At 42.7% G+C, this 16,707-nt stretch overlaps 1 protein-coding gene across 1 annotated transcript in view; it reads right to left on the bottom strand.

The window, feature by feature from the left end:
- Positions 1-4,392: 4,392 nt before the first annotated feature.
- The window catches only part of LOC311233618 (uncharacterized protein), a gene marked incomplete at both ends in the record, with an annotated part of 33,656 nt that continues 21,341 nt past the window's right edge, over positions 4,393-16,707 (bottom strand). Inside the window, 3 exons of the mRNA XM_084320584.1 lie at positions 4,393-4,478; positions 8,405-8,440; positions 11,980-12,014. Of these exons, the coding sequence (XP_084176710.1) occupies positions 4,393-4,478; positions 8,405-8,440; positions 11,980-12,014 (157 nt within the window). The remainder of the gene's footprint in view (positions 4,479-8,404; positions 8,441-11,979; positions 12,015-16,707) is intronic.

Consider the following 16,707-nt stretch of genomic DNA (forward strand, 5'->3'; position numbering starts at 1 on the left):
GCACACTACATCACCCCTGAGTGGAACATGGAAAGCCAAACTTTCCCCCACTCTACCGAAAACCCGTACCGATCCTTGACTTCAAAACCGAGGTACGTACCGAACCATGGTTTTTGTGTACCGTTACACCCCTATAACATATATAAATTAGTACTACTGAGTAATAGTACTAATCAGATGTATGTACAGAGTACATACAGTAGTATTAATATGTACAGTGATACAGGTATAAAGACACTATGGTAGGAAGCATAACTAGTAAGAGTAGGTAAGGGATATGTACATATACAGATATGTACAGTAGCATCTACATATATGTAAAAGAATTATGTGCAACTATCTACAGACAGATGTAGATAGATATATATGGTAAGAATAAATATATATGTACGGTATATACAGCACTATTGCAGGTGTATAAGTAGGTATAGCGGATTATATGCAGGTATATTCAGAATGATATGGATAATATATATATATATTAGGGCTGTCAGTTTATCGCGTTAATTAGATTAATTAATTACACAGCAAATTATCGCGTTATGAAAATTAACTCAAAATTAATTACAAACAAAATAAAAATGTATATGCTTTTTTTATCTCATTCATTCCATAAGAATGTAGAATACACATTTACAGACTTTTTTTTTATATGGTCCATTTGCATGTTCTTGGTATCTAATTCTAGGGACATCTATGGATCTCAGGGAATGTATTCCCAGTGTCAGAAATACTGTGTCTGTTACTAGGCTTGAGTAAATTGTAATGAACCAAATGAGAATATCAATTAAATTTTTTTTTATCTGTGACTGTGAATAACACTATGCTCAAATTGACCAGACGTGAAAAATCTAAGCAAATTAATAGATGGAAGATGATTAAACAGAAGGTTTTGTATAGGGATGCCCCGATCGATCGGCCACCGATCGTTATCGGCCGATACTCAGTATAAATATGCAATCTGTGAATTCCGATAATTAGTCATATTCGCCGATAGCGGAAACCGATCAAGCGAAGCTCTCACTCGCTGTCTGTCTCAGACACACACGACCTGCAAACTGCCGCTGCTCCTCCTCCCTAGCCCCGCCCGCCCCCGTGTAGAGTTTGTAAACAAAGAGGTGCGGCTCCTCTGCTCGAGTCTGTAGTGCACTGCATTCGACCTGCGCTAACGTTAGCTACCTAGCTATCGTTACTGTTTAAACAAAATTACCCAGTCAACTATTCACGTTTAGTAGGCATTGTCTAACGGTATTTAGCCGGCTAGCTACCGATAGCTCCTGATATCAACAAATGATCCAGAAAGTCTAGTAGTTCATGTTCATACCTCAGTTAGCTTGCGTTAGCTGACGTTCGTTTACTGTTCAAAACGAAATGTCCCATTGAACTAAAGTTCTGTCTTAACGTCATCTAGCCGGCTAGCAGTAGCTACAGATAGCTCTTGATATCAATGTCTTATAACATTGATTTAATGCGTATTCGAGCTGAGGGCTTGCTGAATGTGAAACGACCAAAGCACTTAACGTTACCAATGGGGTCCCGCTGCAGCGCCGGAGAATCCTTTTGAGCTGGGCTACTAGAGTACACACAGACAGTGGAGCTGTTTGCAGATAGTGAGCATTTTGACTTGTTGCGTGGTGGCGATGTCTCGCAGTCGCAGATAATACAAGTACAAGTCTAATTATATAATATATATATTTTATAAAAAAAAAAAAAAAAAAAACTTTTTATATAAAATAATTTTTAATTTCTTTTTAATCAAAAACAATCGGTATCGGATCGGTATCGGCCGATATGGATCACGACGATCGGTGATCGGTATCGGTGGCAAAAAACGTGATCGGGGCATCCCTAGTTTTGTAGATACAGTACTGAATTCTGCCATCCGGACACATGCAATTTGAAATATGATTATAGAATATAGAATATCAGGCATAAAATGGTTATGTGATTAAAATGCGATTAATTAGATTAATTAATTACAAATCCTGTAATTAATTAGATACATTTTTTTAATTGCCTGACAGCACTAATATGTAAGGGATAATGTATAGCTACGAGGTAATTGTCGCAAAATAATTGACCGACACAGAGTTTAAAATACAGAGGCGCCTCGCCGAGGTGTTTTAAACGTCAGTGAAGGTCAATTATTTTGTGACAATGATCGAGTATAGCTATACATTATCCCGCGTATTACATGGCTAACTTACTAACAATATACCTAATTCATTTTACATCGACAAGACGAGATCAAATGCAGACGCAGTTCTGTTCTGTCGCTCCCGCTGTCATCGTCACACACACTCCGCTTCAGTGCAGCCGGCAGGTGTGTCTGATTGGCTGCACTGATGCAGTGTGTCAGTGGGCTTGATTGCGAACAGCTGCGCACAGCGGTCATTATTGTTCGGCAGAGGTCCGTTATCGAGTAATAACGGACCTCTGACGAGCGCTATTGACCAATCACAAGCAAGCATTTCGGCATATGTGAAAACGCCATGTAATAAATATATATATGTAACGGATGGTACCGCGAAGCGCAGTCACGATGGACTTCAGATGTTGTGAAGTGACTGGGGCGAGTAGCGGTGCTATGGGTTAAACTCACTCTCACCCTTAAAAGACACGTTACAAAGCAGTGAGTTCACTTCTTGGTAGGGGTGGGAATCACCAGTTTCATCACGATACGATATCGATCCTTGGGACAACGATACGATATTTGCCGATATCACAAAGTCTGCCACGATACGATACGATTCGATTCAGATGCCTGCGATCGATATGAGACGATATTATGTGCCCATATTATGTGCCCATCAGTCACATTTAGATCAACTGAAAAAAGGCTACGGAAATATCAATTGACGTTTTTATTTTTGAGCTCTTCCAGACATTTAAATGAAAAACAATCTATTGTTTTTAATACAAATAGACCTCCTGTTCACTGTAAAGTGCCACGTTTTTATATATTGAGCTTTAAACTTTAAGTAAAATGTTTTGGAACTCACAACACGCAAGCTAAAACCCCTCCCTCTCCCAAACTGTTCCTACAATTGTTTTATGTTGCATGATGATCATGAATACATTTATTATGTATTCATGTTTAAATATCAACATTATCTGTCCATCCTCAGTAAATAATATCAATATAATAATACTCCTGACTTCATCTGGTATTTTCAAACACACACACACAGAATGCCCCTCCCCCAGTCCCCCACAGAAAGGTAGAATGTCCCCGCCCCTCCTCCTTCCCCTCTCCTCTCTCCTGTTCTCTCACGGTTAGCTGCTTAGCTTAGTTAGCTTAAGCAGCTAACGTAACGTTAATTTAGATCTGCCCACGCGACGTGGGCATAAAGGAATGGCGACGATGCAAAGCATGTTAGATGCTTTTGACCCGTTGCGGGGAAAAAACTGCACAGACTTATATCGGGTCGCAAAATAGGCGCTCTGTAGCGCTGTTCTGCTGTAATGTCTACACAGAGTTTCAGACTACTGGGCGCGGGCGGATACGACTTGCCGGATTTTCAAAATAAGAGTATCGCAATATGAATCGATCTTTTTACGTTGCATCAATCCTATTTGATTATTAATAATAGATCGATATATCGATCTGGATCGATGTATCGTCCCACCCCTACTTCTTGGTATAGCGGTCTGTGCTGTAGCCCGCGGTGCGGCAGACCGTGGGTTCGAAACTCCCCCGGGACATCGAAGTTTAAGGTGACCCGATGCCTTGGGTGGAGTGGAGTGAGTTTAAGGAGGGGTGAGTGTAACGGATGGTACCGTGAGGCGCAGTCACGATAGACTTCAGATGTTGTGAAGTGACTGTGGCGAGTAGCGGTGCTATGGGTTAAACTCACTCTCACCCTTAAAAGACACATAGACACGTTACAAAGCAGTGAGTTCACTTCTTGGTAGGGATGTTCGATATTGGCTTTTTTACCAATACCGATATACCGATATTGTCCAACTCTTAATTTCCGATACCGATATCAACCGATACCGATATATGCAATTTCAGGTAATTAATATATCTCTTGTTGTGGAATTAACACAACATTATGCATACTTTTGACAATAAATTAAATCAGAATTTGTTCTTACTTTCTTGCCTGGGTAAATAAAGGTTAAATAAATGTAATTAAAAAAAATTAAAAATTAAATAAAAATATTTAAACCGATACCGCTAATTTTCGATATCACATTTTAATGCCAATATCGGCCGATAATATCGGACATCCCTACTTCTTGGTATATCGGTCTGTGCTGTAGCCCGCGGTGCGGCAGACAGACCACAGGTTCGAAACTCCCTCGGGGCATCGAAGTTTAAGGTGACGATCACACAATCGTTACATATTGTAGCGACCCTGGGATTTGGGTCGGTTGGTCAGTCACTCAACACTCCGCCATCCCGGCGCTGGCGGCGGCGCTATTGGCCGCGCCAGCCGCGGGTTGACAGAGTCGAGAGTGCACGGGCTGACCTGGAGAGGTATAAGAGGGTGTGGCACCCAGCGTGTGCCCTCTTGGGGCATGGGAAAGGGGAGCAATGAGTCTGATACTGCAACCTGTTTGAGAACTGTGGCAATGAAGGCCTGAACTGAGAACTACCAACCTGCCTAGAGAGTCGTCAATAACGTGATGCTAAAAAGCAGTTTAAAGACGTATACAATATATATATGCGATAAATATAAATACATAAATATATATGGTATATACAGCTACAGCACTATTGTACATGTTATTATCATCAGTTATATGGGTACCGGTTGACTGTGACCGACTCCTCAGTAGTTTATAATAACTAGGTGGAATGGAAGCTCCTTCGGTGAACAGAGGAGGAGAGAAGAACTCGTGCTCTTTATTGATTGTCCCACCATTAGTACATTTCCATTACAGCCTAGAAGCCCACGTAACACACCGGCAGAGGATTTTTAACAGGCCTCTTACTGAAATGAAGGCCTTCGCCTTCGCGCGTGTCCCCCGCCCCTGGAGCGGACGCGAGCCTATAGGGTAGAGACCACCGCAACACTTCCGCTATTTTGAGCTCATGGGAGAGAGTGGGGAGCGCGAGGGGATATATAATGAATGAATGTTCATTAGAGCCTTTACGTAAGTGGTCTTATTTGACTTACAACCACTTACGTCAAGGCTCTAATCAACATTCATTCATTTTATCCCCTAATGTACAGTTTCTACGTCAAATGTATATACTCCCTTTTCGTGACTCCTTCTGTATCACAAACAGTACTGTATTTGCAAATCTGGTATGTCATAAATGTATAGATGTAGCAGTACTGTCTATCTGTATGTCATATATGTCCTGATGAATTGAAAATGGGGGACCCTGATGTAAACAAGACGAAAGTCTTTCTCTGGTCCATGCATCCCCTTAACAATTGTGTGTATTGAGCTGTACTGTATTGTACCCATTCTGCAATCTGTTAATAAAGTTTTCAATCAATCAATCAATCAATCAATCAATCAATTCAATCAATCAATTCAATCAATCAATCAATTGTGCTCTCTTCCCCCCCTCCATGGAACGCGGAAGTGCAGTGGCCCATAGTAAAAATGTCACACGCGATTCAGTGGGACACTGCGTACGGGTGGGACGGAATTGCCACGTGAAATGGTAAAAAAGGCATTAGTCAGTCATATTAGCGAGAGCGGTGATTGTAGTGAATGATGACCCGGTCGCCACGGTGTGGTCATCATACTGTAGCTCACAGGAGCAGAGCGTGGCCCGTTCTAGTGACTGACTGGTCAAAAAGTGGTGAACACCCCCCCCCCCCCATAAAAACAACGTCCTTCCAGGCGATAGGATCTAGACACTACCCCACGTGTGGTTGTGTCTTTAATGGTAAATGGACTCACATGTTCCTGGGTCACTGTGAGCTGTCAGAACGGTGGAACACACTCAGTTACATGCTGTACATGCAAGACGAGACGTCATTCATGTGTTAACGTGTTCGTCGTCTGGGAGGTGTATTTGTGGTCTGGCCCTGTTTGATATTGTGGCCGGCTGGATCTAGATGAAAGAAACACTTCATTCACCCGATTCAATGAATGTACAATTATCACAGTGATAATGATGCAGGGGCCCCTCATCATAGCCCATTAATCAGTCAATCTGGTCGACTTTGCTAGTCGATGTGTATGCTTTAGTTTCATGCCGAATGAGTTATTTCCTAATTTGTCAACGATCCTTGACTACAAGATGACAAATCCTATGACTATTAGTCGAATACGAAATGGCTTTAGTCCAGGACGCGTGAATATTAAGGACCGGTGGGAGTTCATTCCAGGAGCTAGAGAGGCATCATAGCAAAATGCAGATTTACCCTGTTCAGAGCAAACTCGGGGGACCATAAAGCTTGAGATTATCCCCTCTGTTGCAGAGTTTAAAACCTTGATCTACAACCTTTGTCAATCAAGTTGTACGTGTTTGAATCGATTTGTTATCCTTGCTTTTTGCCTCGTCTTGTTGTCTTATTGTTGTGATTTTATATGCTGTGTGATTTCATGTGCTTTTTTTTGTGCTTATTTCTGTATGTACACTTGTGTGACTGTAAATGAGGGAAACCACAGTTGCCTTTCGAGTGTAAATAAAGGTTTGAAATTAAATTAAACTCTGCCAGACTTAGGGGGCTTTGATGATGACACACCTATGGGCTACAGGAAATGTATACCCTTAAAGGTGCTGTGAGAGGTATGTTCTTGTCTACATGTTAAAATAATAGCTCTACATTCTGACAGCTTATCACTGATATAGAGTGTCTGGTCCGTAACATGGGTCTCCCAGTCCCTCCGCTCTGCAGTAAACACAAAATACATTTCCTGGTATCCCGTTCCCACTTTATCCAATCGGGAGAGAGCACTCCACACTGGCAGCAAATGTGGCTTGGCAATATTTCTTGAAATAAGAAATAAAAATATATCTAGGGTTCTCTCTCCTGATTGGATAAAGTTGGAACGGGATACCAGAAAATATATTTTGTGTTTACTGCAGAGCAGGAGGGACTGAGAGACAGACCCATGTTACTGACCAGACACTCTATATCAGTGATGGCTGTCAGAGCTATTTAACACTTATCTTAACAAAATAAATACCACTTACAGCACCTTTAAGTTACGTGCCCATATAAGGCACTTTGGATAACAATGTCCATTCTATGGTATAAACAGGGTACAAGGTGTTGCAGTCAGTAATGGCCATTGGTTTGCCGGTGAAGTGAGATGCATGCTACCTGTTACTGCATCCTAATGAAGATGATGATGAAAACACGTCGTCAAACTGATGATAGGGTGTTGTTAACAAGAGTGGGAGGGGACGTTACATGATTGACAGGTAGAATGAGGGTGCATCATGCAGTAGAGTAGAGAGTATGAGTCAAAAGATTTAGGCAAATTGCTCCGATATGCATAACTGCAGAATCAACTCGCCCCCACCCCCATCCAAAACACACACACACACACACCAACTTTATCTTATTTATCCATCCATAGGCATGATTAACGCATTGCACATACTTATGTGTGTTGTAATATAGCGACCAGTTGAGTAGCACCCCTTTCCAGACAAGAGCAACAGGGCCGAGTCGATTCCTCTTAAAACACAGGAGAACGCCACAAAATCAGCGACACAACATCCCCCAATGGAGTCCCGGCCGAAAGATGGCCCGCGGCGTCGGCTGCACCCAGCGTCTCTCTCTAGGACGACGGTGATGATGATGATGATGTCCTCCTCGATGCCTCCTCGTCTCCGGTCCGGCGCAGCATCAGCATCCCGTATCCAACAACAACCCTCGCAATTAAAACCATGTCCGACGTGAAACTACTATGAGCGCATCGAGTCATCTTGTTGTCTGGGTGTACTCGACGCTCCGTCTCTTCTTCTGGTTACATCCATACGTCCAGGACCCTCACCCTCACTCTCTCACACACACACACACGCACGCATGCACCGCACACACACGCATCACCCTCCTGTCTGTGTTGTTGTTGGTCGCCGTCTCCCAGCCGTGTGTGTCTGCAGTATTTAAGCAGCTCAATAGTCGGTATCACTATCATCATGGGGGGGCTTCATTCATGGTGCAAAAAAAACAACAACTCACAAGTCGTTGGTCGTAAAGCGACTATAGATGCGTCACTTCTTCGTCGCTCCTGCACCTGCTCGTATATATAATACAATGTGTTTTTGTCCGTGGGGTGAATTCGAGATTTCGGTCAAGGTGTGAATGGGAGCGTTTGTCCCGTTATACTGGGCGCTGCAGTATTAAAAGGGACAATTCAACATGCCGTAAATGAGTGTGTTGTTCCCTGCCCTGGACTGGTCAGTGGTCAGTGCATCTGGACTGTGACACACACACACCCACCTGCTTGGGGGGGGGGGGGGGGGGTACCGTACCGTACAGGGCGTTGCTGGTGGGATTGGCGAAGGATGCTGAGCGACACACAGAGGGCGGTGCGGGGGTTTCTGCCGTTAAAGGACGGGTTGTTTTTGTTTGTCTGAACGCGGTCTATGATGAATTGAAAATGGGGGACCCTGATGTAAACAAGGCGAAAGTCTTTCTCTGGTCTGCATCCCCTGTGTGTATTGAGATGTACTGTATTGTACCCATTCTGCAATATCTTAATACAATTTTCAATCAATCAATCAATCAATCAATCAATCAATGCTCAACTCTCTCGGGCTGTAATTCCGAATTCTTATTTTGGATGATTTCTCCACACAATATGGAACCAATTAAACGACACGGCGAACACGCTGTGATTACTAATATAGCACATCCCCTCTCTGATACAATAGGATATAAAAGCACATGTGATGAAAACAATTCGGCCTTCAAGTACAATTTTATAAAAATGTCGATGTTCTGTACACCGTTCTATCTTCTCCTCCCGTATGAATGAATTAATGAAAACTTTATTTAACAGATTGCAGAATGGGTACAATACAGTACGGCTCAATACACCCAATTGTTAAGGGGATGCAGACCAGAGAAAGACGTTCGTCTTGTTTACATCAGGGTCCCCCATTTTCAATTCATAGTGACATTTATGACATACACGACATACATGAATCATCATGACATTTATGGCATAGGGACATACATGCCATACAGGTATATAATAGTTACATTTGTGACATATACGATATGCAAATATACAGTACTGTTCATAGATCCTAACAGAGAAAATATACATATGATGGGGAGGAGACTGTACATTAGGAGGGGGTGGGTGGGAGAAAATATATACGGTGGGGAGGAGACTGTCTATTTGGATAACTGTTAACCCCATTATAAGGTCTCCCTTGTTTATAATGTGCTACTACTATACTGTATGCTTTGGGTCTCGATGTAAACAATAGACACATAGATAGGCCTATTGAATTGCACATGCGCGGTCTCTTTAAAAAAAGACCGCACCTGCGCAGCCGACGCCTGGTGCTGATGCTGCAGTGCCCGGGTTATTTTCGGTAAACCAGCCGGGGTTACTCCCGTTCAAACAGGCCTCCGTTCCTTACAACATCGCCCGGCCGGCCGTGAGAGGAAACGAAACCGATGTCACATCGTACGCACAGCGGCACAGGCACACAACGACACCTCTCCTCCTGGCTGTGAACCAGACGCCTTATTTTCCGCCATTGTATAGACTTGAAATAACCATTCATGTAGAGACAGATCGCTCATCGATAAGATTATAAAGATATAAGTTTGCAGAATGGGTACAAATACAGTACGGCTCAATACACACAATTGTTAAGGAGGGGATGCAGACCAGAGAAAGACTTTAGTCTTGTTTACATCAGGGTCCCCCATTTTCAATTCATCATAAATCATAATAAAAACTATTTTGGTTTCAAACGAAAGCCTGCTTCACAGCTATGTTTGGCGTGGCTCTTTGATGGGCGTCCGACTGAAATGATTAATTAGTTGATTATGGGTATATATAGAGGACAGGCTGAGGGAGACGGGTGTCGCGCCACTGTTTTCAAGCTTGATTGAAAATAATGGAAAAGAGTGCTCTAGCGACACCACGTGGTAACCACCTAGAACGGCACCCACTGGCCACACTGCAAGGACAAATCCAAATTTGACACTGAAAAATTCTAAGAATAATTTCGAGATCGCATCCTATATCCTATCCTGAGGGAGACTGCAGTACACCCAGGTGCTGCTGTAAAAAACAGGGGGTCAAGTGCATATCTGCTTGTGGCAAGTGTAAAGGAGAGTGCCATAACAACCAGACAGACGAGAAAAGGAGTGAGGAAGATGGGGAGTTGGCTTAGTAAAAAAAAACTGAAACCATGTATCAATATGCACATTTCTATGTAACGTTACATTTCTCTTGGAATAAAGTCAAAATATATGTTCTTATGGAAAAACTGTTGTTTTTTTTACTAAAAAACCGAATGGTTGGAATAGATTCAGCGCCCTGAAAAACCCTAGTTAAGACACCCCACAAGTTAATATTTGATTTTTCATATTTTTCACCCAAGCCCCCTGGGCTCCTTAACTTTGATTGGCTCTCCAGAATTTCCCCAGAGGATTTTGGGTTTGAATAAATTGAGAGGTGTTAGTAGACACCTATAGGAACACTTTGGTGAAGAAAGCTATTGGTAAGACATTTTTTCACAGATGGTCCAAACATCTTGCTAAAATTCCCTAACTAACTGCAGAGAACAGAAGGTCACGAGGCCAAGGTAGGTCATTACTCACGACCGACTGCCTTTATATCACAGCTGATTGGAGACTTCATTCACAAGCTAACAGGTAGGTAGTATAGTATGCACTGAGGTTGGTATCTAACCAGAGTGTAAATGTAGCAGTAAAGTGCATTGACAAAAAATGTACAAGTGATACTGAGTAATACTCTGATATATGCACATTGTTGAGAGAGGGGGGGGGGGGTGGGTAGAGAGAGACAGGGGGAGACAGAGAGAGACATATAGAGAGATACAGAGAGATATAGAGAGAGAGATACAGAGAGATATAGAGAGATACAGAGAGATATAGAGAGATACAGAGAGAGATATAGAGAGAGACAAAGAGAGCGCTGAACCCGTCATGTGCGAACATGGAATGTCTGACCAGTCTTAACCACCTATATGCTGTACGTCACAGACTACAACATATGACGTACAGCATATCATGCCAGTTAGGGTACCTTGTGTATACTGTTTACGTTTCTTCTTACTCATATTATTATATTCAGATTCAAATTCTTCATTGCCTATATTTATTGTAACGTATAATATAACCGACGGGGCGTACAGACCCTCATCTGCACCGTTATCTACACGTTTATTTCTCCTCGTATTTTTTTTACATTCAGAGTTAATTATATTGTTTACACCGTTTCTTTCTCAGATCTAAATTGATTGCCTATATTCATGTCTTCTACTATTACCCTGCCCATACTTGTACCCCCCCCCCCCCCCCCCCCCCCCCTCCACCGTGCTGCTATGACACCCGAATTTCCTCAAGGGGATCAATAAAAGAATATCTTATATTATCTTATTTGGATGAACATTCCTTGGTGCATGAGCAAGGTGGCGTGGGTTTGGGTCACCGCCCCCCCTATCTGATGTCCATGTTCCATATTTATATTTTACATTTTTGGTCCCCTTTCTCTGTCACCCTTCGAGGGGCCCCTTTGTCCTCTCGCCAGGTCGTCACTGAAAATAACAATTTGTTCTTAACCCTTTCACTGCCGCACTACCAAACGGTTAACCCTTTACTATCACACTACAGAAGGTTAACCCTTTACTATCACACTACAGACGGTTAACCTTTCACTACCACACTACAGAAGGTTAACCCTTTCACTACCGCACTACCAAACGGTTAACCCTTTACTATCACACTACAGGCGGTTAACTACCTTCTGTAGTGTGGTAGTGAAAGGTTAACCGTCGGTAGTGCGATAGTAAAGGGTTTGATGATGCATGTAGGGCTAGCCTTGAGACAAACATACGCGTATTCACCACCGCAAAGAGACTGGCAGCCGACCTGCGGAAGGAGGGGGGAGGGGTTGGGTGTTGCAGGGCTGTTGGAGGGGGGGGGGGGGGGGGGGGGGGGGGGGCGGGTATCTCCCTCACAAACGAGGCGGCCGACAGCGCGGCGCCAACACAGAGGAAGGGGGGGGGGCGGTGTGTTGGGAGTGCGAGACAAGTCCAAGAGGGCTGGGGAAAGGAACGCTGTGAACCGGTCCTTATCTCCCTCGACTCCTGACTTGACCTTGTGGATTCCACTCTCATCAGCGACTAGGAATTTGTTGTGATTGGCCACATTTCTTCCAGTCACGTCGATTTAAATTAGAGTTATAATCTATTTATTTACCTTTGATATATTGTATATGTGGCTTCCAACAGAGGTTGTGATCTAATCACACCTAAGAATATATACTATATATTCATATACTTTTTCAATTTCGGTTCCATTTAAATTCAGTTTAATTTCACAGTCGGTAGGATCACCACCAAATACCATACATTTTGTTTTGTTTTCATTAAGAGACAACTTATTCCTATCAAACCATTGATTGATTGATTGAAAACTTTATTAACAGATTGCAGAATGGGTACAATACAGTACAGCTCAATACACACAATTGTTAAGGGGATGCAGACCAGAGAAAGACTTTCGTCTTGTTTACATCAGGGTCCCCCATTTCCAATCCATCATAACATATGACATACAAGACATACAGATAGACAGTAGCCTACTGCTACATCTATACATTTATGACATACCAGATTTACAAATACAGTACTGTTTGTGATACAAAAATAGTCTAAAAAAGAGAGTATATACATTTGACGTAGAAACTGTACATTGGAGGAGGTTGGGTAGGTGGGGTGGAGGGGGGGGGTTGGGTAGGTGGGGGGGGAACTGTACATTGGAGGTGGTTGGGTGGGGTGGGGGGGTGTGGTTGGGTAGGCGGGGTGGGGTTGGGTAGGTGGGGTGGGGGAAACTGTACAACTGTACAAGCAAAACTGTACATTGGAATATCGATAACCTTACTTGGTCCCAAGAAGAGGGTCTTGTGTATTATTGGGTTAGGACATTTACTGTACATTTACAGGGGCCAGTTTCAAATTGCAGTCTCCCGTAGGTGCTCTTTGAGAGTGGTTTTGAAAGTGGGTAGTGATTCACATTCCTTTACAGCTTTGGGTAGGGCGTTCCACATTGATGTGGCATAATTGCTAAACGTGTTTAGTCCCTTGTTTGAGCCGAATCTGGGTTTAACATGATTTGTTGAGCTCCCTCTGGTGTTGTGGTTGTGGTATTCACTGACTTTTGGGAAGTATTTTGACATGTACATGGGTACCTTAGTCGTATAGTGTATCTTGTAGACCAGGCCCATTGCAAGTTGCTGTACTCTGTCATCTACTCTAAGCCATCCTAGGTAGTCAAAGTGGGCAGGGGTGAAGTGGGTTCTAGGAGTAAGGTCAAGTAGTAGTCTGACCAGTTTGTTTTGTGATGTTTGTAATCTTGTTTTTAGCGCCTTTGAGGTGCTTTGGTACCATGAGGTGCAAGCATAGTCGTAGTACCCTTGAATGAGTGCTCCTGCCAGAGTCTTCAGGGTATTCTTGTTTACCAGAGAGGAAATCCGGTAAAAGAATCTAGTTCGTTTTTTATTACATTGGATGCCATTTTGTCACAAGAAAGATTTGCCTCTAGGTGGAACCTAGGTATGTAATTTCATCTTTCCTTGTGACAACATTGTCACCCACTGTAACTGAGAAGCCGTCGGTCTTGCAGAGTTTGTTATTTGATCCGAAGAGAATGGACTCTGTTTTACCCAAGTGTAATGATAGTTTGTTATCAGCGAGCCAGGTGCAGATTCTGCCGAGTTCTGAGCTTAGGGGTTTTTCAACCTGTAACTTGTTCTTGTCAGAGACCAGCAGAGTCGTCAGCGAACAAGAACAAGTTGCAGTCACAAGCTGATGACGTGAGTTTGCATAAATTATGAACAGTAGCGGTCCTAGTATGCTTCCTTGTGGAACACCACAGCTCACTGTGAGGGGGGGGATAGACGATAGAGTACAGTTTACCTCCACTGTAACGTTTGGGGTTTTTTCCTCTCTCAAGAGTGGAAACCCTACTGCCATTCTGGAGTACTTCACCCTGTCATCTGCAATTAGCTCTGATTGATTGTCACCTGTGATTTGTTGTCACTAATTACCGTGTGTGGTTTGCTGGGTATTTTGCCTTTATAGTAATCCTTTGTTCTCCTGTCTGTTGTCAGATCTTCAACAGAAGTACTGCGAGCAGTCGGCCACGGACAGAATTGGGACATCTATTTTCGCCGTCTTGTGTACGGTTTTCGCTATGCTAGACTATCTCAGTTTGTAGATTAGATTTTTTTTCCACAAGGTGCTTTTCGACCTGTTCGTAGAAATTTTTTTCCATGACTTTTGAGATGGAGGTAAGATTAGAAACAGGGCGGTAGTTGCCTGGGTCTAATTTGCTGCCCTTTTTGTGCAGGGGGGTCACTCTCGCAATTTTGAAGTCCTTGGGGACGTGTCTCTGTTTTATGGAGAGGTTTATTATGTGTGTGATGACTGGGGTGATGGCGGCTGCTGAGTCTCTGAGGAATTTGGAGGGGATGTTGTCATGGCCAGTGGCCTTGTTAGGTTGGAGGGCACTCAGTTTTTTGAGTACCTCATCTCGCAGAGAAGTTCTGTCAACATGACCTACTCCGCGGACAACGTTACGTTTGATTTAACGTACCTGTTAATTATAAACGAGTGGATAGATATAAAGGAGTCTAATGCAAGCGAAAGTTGGAAAAAGTCATCAGCACCTCGGACAGTTCCGGGAGTTGGGCCAGTTCAACGCCCAGGCCGTCGACTTGGTGGTGTTAAACCTGTTAAGCCTGCTTTTCTTTATCATAAATCGATCAATAGAGACCGTATTAGATCCCCAATTATCATATCATGGGGTATCATTGGAAAGCCACCCTCATTGGCTACAACCCTGTCCACATTTTTTTGAGATCGCCAAATGATTGACGGAGCTAGAGCCCCCGGAGGTCGGGGGTGGTAATGTGTACTTTGGCGCACGCCTCACATATCAGCATGTAACTCGAGAACCGCTGAACGGATTTTGTCACCTAAAAGGGCAATTGACAGGCAATAAATAGGGCTTTAATTCTATATATATATTGTATCAAAAGAAATGCACACCTGAGCCGCTAGAGGTCAGCAAAGTGGCACGTTCTCATGAGGGCCCACATGTGTTGGATGTTAAGAGGTTAATGTTTTTTTTGCCAAGAGTAAATACCATAACCCTATCAAAACAGCAGTCAAAGTGTATATTTTTACCGATGTTTTGTACGATTTACCGAAAATAAGAATTTATCGGAAAAATGCTAATTATATCTCTTTTATTGTAAAACCGTGAGGAAATGACTAAATCCAGATTTAACCCTGCCATGGGAAAGAGGAGCCTTTTCCCTATCCATAGATGTATGATTTGGCCATAATAAGGTCAAGTTCAAGGTCAAATATGAATTTATAATTAAAATCGATTATCATTTATTACTGTATCTACAAATCCTTCTGTTTAATCATCTTCCCTTTATTCATTTGCTTAGATTTTTTGTACACATGATCTCAATAAGGTGGTGAATGAGCTTAGTGAGCTCATCTGCTTACCCCGCAGATTTAACATGGTGTTATTCACCGTCAAAGATGCAAAAATAAATCATAATTTATATTCTCCTTTTCTTCATTACCATTTACTCAAGCCTAGTAACACACAATATTTCTGACACCGGGAATACATACCCCCATGTCCCTAGATGTTCCTAGATACCAAGAACATGCAAATTGACCTTGTAGAAGTGGAGCAATCTTCCATTTACTTAGGCATGTACCTTTAGGCGAAATTTCTGAAAAAAAGTCTACAGATTAACAGGTTAAGGATTAATTGCGGCTTTTCTCCAGTGCGTCCAGCTCATCTTTCGTTGGATTGGCATGTCTAATAATGCTGTTTTTATGAATACCGTTAGATGTAGGCCCATCCTCTATATCGCCCCACTCGTTTATAATTAACGGGTACTTTAAATTAGACTAATACGTCATTCGTTTGCATTGCAAAGCTGGTTGATAGCCTACTCCATTTGAAATTCCATAGCAACGAGACATCTTTAGGAACAATTTTTCTACGCCAAGTTCACTGAAATCGATATAAAAGACCCCAGAATTCATCCTATGTTTCCTGACGGTGCAACTTGCTGTGTAAAAGCAATAATACACTCGAACCCGTGGTATGTCATGAATATTGCCACTCTGTGATGCCCACTGGTTCATGTGCATTATTGCTTAATTATTATAGTTCTTATCATGTTATTGTTGACTCTGACCTCCATGATGAAACCACTGCCTGCTACGCTCAAGTAAGGGTTAAGGTTTCAGTAAGGGTTAAGGTTTCAGGTCACTTCACTGCGGACTGAATGAGCAGGTAAAGCCAGGGCCGCCCTGCCCACTAGGCAGATCAAGCACTGAACTTAGGGCCCTGCCTAATTTAGGGCCCAAACCCAATCAGAATTGTATTTGAAAGATCCATAATAAAAAAAATCTCAAAATGACTGCCAAATTAGCAGTGGAATTAGATAATCATGCCATTCAGATTCAAACCGATCAGGCATTAAGCCATGCCTTCCTTAATAGGCCCCAAACAATCAGAATCTTAT

The sequence above is a fragment of the Notolepis coatsorum genome, assembly GCF_963971535.1.
Source record: "Notolepis coatsorum genome assembly, chromosome: 8".
Classification (NCBI taxonomy): Eukaryota; Metazoa; Chordata; class Actinopteri; order Aulopiformes; family Paralepididae; genus Notolepis; species Notolepis coatsorum.